Below are 7,070 nucleotides of genomic sequence, written 5' to 3'. Positions count from 1 at the left end.
CCTGAGTAACATACAAGGGAGGACAGAAAATGCAACTTCTTCACTCTTACCTGCAGTCTCTGGGGTTGTGGTGATGTCAGAGTGGCTGCAATTTATCATGTGGTTGTCCTCATGGGAGCTGATCCCCACATTTGCTTCCTTTTAACCCAAATCTCTTCTACCTGGATTTTCTTGTATATTTGATGCTATTTTTCCCAGCTTAGAAAAGCTGGGGTTTTTTTTCCCTACATTTCTCTCAATAGCATTGCCAGTGGTGTGGACCAGGTCCAGTATCCCAGCTCATCCTTCAAAGATGTTTGTAAAATGAACTGTTTGTCTCCCTTATCATCCCATGGTAAAAGATGTCCCTGGTCAATGAAGGCAGCACCAGCTGGTCACCAGGCATCTCTGAACAGCTCCTGGGGCACCTCTGGGATGTGCTTGTGCATGTTTTGCACCTTGGGGCACTCCTACTCTGGGCAGAAATTGGGGATCATCAGTCTATCCAACCAGAAGGACACGAATGGACAGTCAGGACCATTCTCCAAAATGGTCCCTGGTCCACAGACTCCATTGTGGGCTTGGGGCAGGGCTGTATATAAACAACATTCTTCTCCTCCCTCATTCCTTTTGCATGGGACAATCAAACAAGGAGCCCAAAGCCTGGAAATAAACACCAGCACAGAAAGGAATGTTTACCATTCAATGTATTATTCCCTTGTGTACAAAGTATTTTGCCTCTATAATAGCACATCCATTGAAATATGATGGCAAATGCAGCAAGACCGTACAGACATGTCTTATGGGTCCTTTCATTTCCTTTTGAGTATAAGCAGAAAGAAAAGAAACACTGTACAGGAAAGTGCTTGCAAAAAATACCCCAGTTTGTAGAAAAATAATGGCATTGATATACAAAACCCAGAGTTGTTTCCTGAACAAGAAATGTCTATTGTCTCTGGTCCTCAAAATCTGCTCTATTTAATGATGCCCATTAACGAACCACAGGATCAGTGCTCTGTCATTTTCTTTCCCTTTAGTTTAATATTTTTTAGGCTTCTCTGCCCTGTTAATAGCTGCTATGAAACTATACGGTAGAAATGAATGTGTACAGGTCAAAATAATATTTCTTTTTATAAATAGCCATTCACTTCATTAGAGAAAATATAATAAGCCTGTACTTTCTAAGCACCACTGTTTCTTTCTAAAGTTCATAGTGCAATTTTCCCTTTTCCCCTACAGAAGTTATACATAAGCAATTATCATTAAAAAAAAAAAAAATCACTATTCCATTACTACTCCTTTCCCCTTTCCCTTTTTCCTCTTTCTCTTTCCCTTTTCCCCTTTCCCTTTTTCCCTTTCCTTTCAACCAGTTCTGTAGCTGCGAGCCTGTGAGATGTCTCCCAGCTGACAGGAACACGTCGATCCCTGACAGTCAGGCTGACAGATTTCACTCCAAAGGCTGAACACAGCCCTGCACACACATGGGTTATGAATCCAGGGATCGGACCGCTTATCACCATTGATCCAACTGTTTTTTTTGCAGCAGACCGATTACACACCCTTTGGGGAGCTCTGTAAAAGACTCACACAAGATCCCGAGGTTGCGTTTGTTAACTCTTTGCATCCAAAATGGCAGGAATTATCTGGAGCAGCAGATAAGCCTCTTTGGTTTTCCAAACTGCTGGCAATTTTGTGCTGAAAAGCTTCCTTTCCTTGTACTTTGTGCTCCTGGCTGCCCTGACATATAAGGTGAGAGGGCAGCACCTTCCTATCACTAAGTAAAATTGTGGAGAAAGAGATAAGGGACATAGTCATAGACTACAAAAATAATCTGGTCACATCACCCCCGTTCAACGTGCTACGAAGCTCTGCGAAAGCGTGGCGTGCCACAAGTGGAGGGCTATGTACAGGCAGGAGCCATGGCACCTATGGGAGATGGCTCCTCAATTTATATTAAAAAAAAAAAGCCAGCACTAAAGGTCTGGTTGTACATGGGATGGCAGAGAGGCAAGGAGCACAGATGCCTTACCAGGAAGATCCGAGGCAACACAGAAGTAGGCGTAAAGCAGCTTGTTTTTGAAGGGGGAGCAGAGTCATCTGTAAGTACAGAGTGATCTTGTCGAAACAAGGCAGCGCCAGCGCTGAAGCCTCCCTTTGCAGATGGTCTGGGAGTGAGTAGGAAGCTGGGGAAATGCTGCAGGTGCCTGCAGTGGAGTCCCCTGGCCAAGAGAAGGGGCGGCTTGGCTGGGCGTGCTGTCCCCCATCCCCTGCCGTGGAGGGAACACGGCAGGGATGCTCTCGGCTTCACGCTAGGATTTTGTGACAAAGTCTGTAAGAAACTGCATCACTTCTGAGTGCACAGTCCAGGGAAACATATGGCCTGATCAGCCTGTCTGGGATGAGTTAATACCCCGCTTCCAGATGGAGCCAGGAAGCACAGTGGCACATGCAATTAGGAGACAAAGATGTTTTTTTTAAAAAGTGAGTTCACTTCAGAGCCCTACAGGAAAAGGGGCTTGAGCTGAAGATCCATCTGCAGGAATCTTCCTAAACCTGGGGTAGATCTTAACGGATTTGAATCGCCTGACAATTTTTCTGCTTCATCCCCTTTTTCACTGATAAAGGCACTGGATTAACTAAAACTACAGAGCGTTAATAAATATCATGTTAGCACCAAACCAGTGCTTTTAGCACCGGCCACAGAGGTCATGTGAAATTCAAAACATACCTAAAAGATAAAGATTGCTAATGCAACTAGCACTGTATTCATTGTCATGTTTTCCTTGAGTGCTGTCAGCCTAATCCCTAAAAATAAAATTTAAGCACATCTCGTCTATTTTCCTTACATAAAGACAGATTGAAATGCCAAAAATACCCCTATGCAGATTGTGTAGCACCGTGGAGGGCCAAAGCAGCCCATAACTGAAGGAAAATTACTGATTGAAAGTAAACAACTGAATACAGTGACAATAAAGTATCACTTGTCATAATGCTACATATAATGTAGAGTATACAAAATGCAGTGGTTTGACTGCAGAATTTAACAATAAAAAATAAAAATAGTAAAAGCAGCCTTAATATAATGATTTTACGTACAAAAATATTAAATCAAAATAAATAATCCCAAACATAAATATTATACTGTACATTAAGAATATGCAATCTATATACATATAAACAGATACAAAAGTGGAAGGCAGAGGTATTGCATCGCTATCCTTCATCCATCTCATCTCCGCTGGCTGCTCCCAGAGAACCTGGAAAACACAGACAAGAGTCAGATAATCATCTTCACCCCTGGAACCTGTAACAGAGAGATCAACACAAGAGCAGAGCCAAAGTAGGTGTCAGTGAGGTGGGAAGTGTTTCCATTAACACCATTAGGGTTACTGGGGGAGCAGGGGATCCCACGGGGTGCTCTGTGGAGTGTGTGGCTGTCCCCAGCGCACTCAACGCACAAGAGTTTTTGCAAGCATGGCCTGATCTGTTCCTTCCTTCAGGATGTTTTTGGGGAGATTTCCCTTCATGCAGAAGCTGCTGGGAACTCACCATCGCTATAACACCTGAACGTCGAGGCCTGTTCCAGATGATGGAGTGCACTTCCCACAGTAACCACCACATCTTCCTACTACTTTGGTACCATCCTGCAGGCAAAATCAGAAATAACATCTTAATAAGGGCTCAGGAATTCCACACTTTGGAAGGGCCATATCCAGGTTACTCCAGCCAGGGTTTTTAATAGAAAATGGCTTGGAAGGAAAACAAATGATGCCTAAATCAATCTACGAAATCACCACTATATTCAAATACACACAAATGTAATTCTTTTCAGTGCTACCAGGTCAGATGGTGGACACAAGTAAGAAGGGGTAGTTTTGATTTATTACATTGAAAGCTGCCCAAGGAGAAGGCTGTTTGGAGGGAAATCTCAAGGGTATCTGCTTTCTCTGATTTGCCCCACACTGAATAATAGTAATGAGTGGAAAACTTGGCTCATGCAAGAGCCAAACCACACTGGGACAATAACAACTCCTCAGCTGTGCCTGAACATGGGAAGGGCATGGGAGGGATATTTGCAGGCAGTACCAAGAAACATCCATTTGGAAGGAGAAGGCCTGGAGTGGCTCCAGAGACAAGATGGGAGGGAAAGCGATGGAGTGAGGCAATGCCACTTGCTCAGGTGCCATCCCTCCTCCCCTTCCCACAGTCAGAAGAGGAAAATGTGGAGTGGTCCTGAGCTTGGCTTGGCCTCCAGGTGAGCCCTGCAAGCATAGTGCAACTCTGGGCTTGAGTCAGGAGATCAATACCTCCATCTGGCCTTCCCTATCCCATTTCTGCAGAGTCTTTCTCCTCTTGGTCATTACAATGGACAGATAGTCCTTGAGGGGAATTCAACCCTCAATTACCAGAAAATTGGACTTAAGCACAGAACAAGCTTGCACAAAGCATTTATTTTTAAACGAGCTCCACCCTGCCCTTGACATTATTGATCTGGGACTGCAGCAGGCTGCTATCATCTCTTCTCACTATGCCATTCTTTCTTCTACTCCTGCGGGCAATTACGCCCTTGGAACAGCACTTGACAGATGCTACCGGGTGATGAAGGATCTTTAAGCAACCCTGTCCCTTAAAGTTTGTTTTAATTCTGCCAGCCATAATGTTCTCTGCAAGCCCAAAGTTGTCTGATCAGGCTTCTCCTTTCTGAGAGGGAGAACAGCAAAGCACCTGCCAGAACTGACATACAGGGGCTGTGCTGGTCCTCCTCGACCTGCTGCATGGTCAGACCAGTAGCACTTAATTCTCCCCTAAGAGCACCATCAGAGATGAGGCTTAGGGGTTCACAGGGCTACTCGGAGCCAGGGAGACTGAAAGCAGTACAGGAAAGAATATTTTGCAAATTGCTTTTTGTTAAATGATTACAGTGACCTCCTTTGGTGAGTTTTAACAGGGGCAATCAGGATGACTTACATGAAGCAACAGCCAAAAAAGCAGTCCTGGGTTTCTACCATTTCAGAACATGACACAGAAGCAACAGAGTGAAGGCACACAGTGAGGGAGGTGTTAATGGGCAGGCAAATTAAGCAGTACAAGTTCAAATTTGGCTGTGGAGTGATTTTGAAGGGCTGCCTGGCTTAGCCTGAGGCCTCCAGTCAGCAGAGCCACAGGCAGTGGCAGGGGATGGTGCCCCTGCAGCACACCCCAGCCCACCTGGACTTGAGTGACTTGAGACTCCCTCAAGAAGATGAGCCCAGCCCAGCAGGAAGGTCCATGTCATCCACACTTTATCAGCGATGTTTTGGGAGCCATTCCTACTCAGGGCAGTTGCCTGGCACCAGACCCTCTCCAGCAGGTCCAGCCCTGCTCTGCAGCCCTGACCCCGCATGCCCTCATCCTGCTGCCCAGCCCTGTGATGCACGCTCCATGATGGACATCTCAGACAACTGATTAAGGATATCTCTGCCCCACAGCACTCAATGTTTTCAGCTTCACAGTTAATCAGGCTCACTAATTAATTGCAATAGCTCTGATCAAGTTAAACCCGCGAGGGCCTCTCCGCCCCCACCACTGTCACAGGCAACACTTTAATGTCAGATGTTCATTTTTTGTTAGTCTCTATTGGAAGATGTTGCCATGAATGACAATGTGGTGATTAAAAACTTCTGACGAGCAGGTATAGCCATAATTTAAGTTACAACTTACTGGGGATTTCTGAATTTCCGACACTGCGTAATTCCCTTGTGAGAGCCACTTGGCTGTTCCCATTAGGGACAGGCCTGTCCCATAAAGGTCTATGCTGAAGCGACCCTAAAAAACAAGAAGAGTGTGGTTATCCCAAAACACTGTGCTTTGGCCTCTTGACATGCCACGGTATCACTTTTCTAACAGGATTTTGCCAGCAATGTTTCCCGTGTTTTCCATCGCTGTGACCGTGATTAGCCCATTGTACAAATCACAGCATGGCTCACATTAGGAATTCCCTTCTGCTTGGTGGCTGCAGAGAAGGAGGGACTGCAGCTTGCTTTTGAACTGCCTTTTATTCCTGGGTTTTCACTGCCTTACCCAGGTTTTGCACTGTTTTTTCCCGGTTTTGCAGTGCTTTTTCTCTGCCAGCTGAGGGCATTCTTGGCTTTTCCATGGCAAACTGCGGAGCCTGAGGTGCTCCAGCAGCTGACAGGAAGGGACTCCAGGGATGTGCTGCAGCCAGTGTCACTGCTCCCTCCTCAACTGGAGAGGGCACACTTGTCCATATTTTCCTTATTTTTCACTGGGTTTTTCGTTGTTTGGGGTTTTTTGTTTGTTTGTTTGTTTGTTTTCCACAGACTTCAGTAAAATAAAAACTGCTTATTTCTTTAAAACACTTCATTCCACCTTTTCTCAAAATGGAAAATTTAGGAGAATGCTGGCATCCAATGCTCGGCCCCCCAGCCCTCCCCTCACCCCCTCCCCCCATGGCAGACTCCAGCCCTGCCCATTTCTGGACCCACGGAAGAATCCTTTTGGACACATCCCCAGGCTGACCTACAGCCCATCACAGCCATGAGGTACCAGATGGCTGTTAGCTCTGCTCCTTGCACTTACTGCCTTGGGAATGCTGATTTTCTGAGAGGACCAAACTGTCTGGGTCAGGTGGACGGATATTAACATTCATGAGCATTCCTGAGGTAAGAAGTCAATCCCTAAGCCGCTGAGCTGTGCAGAAAAGTGTCAGCTCCAAAAGCAGGGAGCAAATGAGATGGAGAGGTTTGCCCTCTGCCGTCTGCTGGTGCAATTCCCTGCATAATGCCATTTGCCAATATGGTCCATCCCATACCTTGGACTATCCAAACTTATCACTTATCATCCCCCAGCCCCACAAAAGCTAGGCATGCTGGGGACATGCAGCAAGCCATCTATAACACAATGTTGTCTCCTAAAGACTTTCAAAGAGCATATTTTTTCCAAATAGCTGGGATAGATGTTCTACATTACCTTCTAGAGCTACTGAAGAGGCAACTTAGCCTGTGTCCTACCCCATACTTTCATGGCTGGGCAGTTTGTGGTGCTGGGACAGGCTGGATTTGCTCTGATGCACAGGCACCACCTTCATTTTG

General features: G+C 45.8%; 1 protein-coding gene across 4 annotated transcripts in view; it reads right to left on the bottom strand.

Annotated features, from left to right (window-relative positions):
* Positions 1–683: 683 nt before the first annotated feature.
* ADAMTS9 (ADAM metallopeptidase with thrombospondin type 1 motif 9) overlaps positions 684–7,070 on the bottom strand; it is an 80,159-nt gene continuing 73,772 nt past the window's right edge. For 3 of the 4 annotated variants that reach the window (XM_050312868.1, XM_050312870.1, XM_050312871.1), the window contains 3 exons: positions 5,680–5,784; positions 3,529–3,623; positions 684–3,236 (listed from right to left, as the gene is read on the bottom strand). In XM_050312868.1, the coding sequence (XP_050168825.1) occupies positions 3,534–3,623; positions 5,680–5,784 (195 nt within the window). In that variant the 3' untranslated portion in view covers positions 684–3,236; positions 3,529–3,533. Of the gene's footprint in view, positions 3,237–3,528; positions 3,624–5,679; positions 5,785–7,070 lie in introns of those variants that run through there. The other variant, XR_007628678.1, reaches the window with a different exon arrangement.

Source organism: Myiozetetes cayanensis, unplaced genomic scaffold (genome assembly GCF_022539395.1).
Source record: "Myiozetetes cayanensis isolate MyiCay16 unplaced genomic scaffold, myiCay2020 scf18, whole genome shotgun sequence".
NCBI lineage: Eukaryota > Metazoa > Chordata > Aves > Passeriformes > Tyrannidae > Myiozetetes > Myiozetetes cayanensis.
Note: the sequence above shows the minus strand (reverse complement) of the source record. Positions and strands in the feature narration are given on the sequence as shown.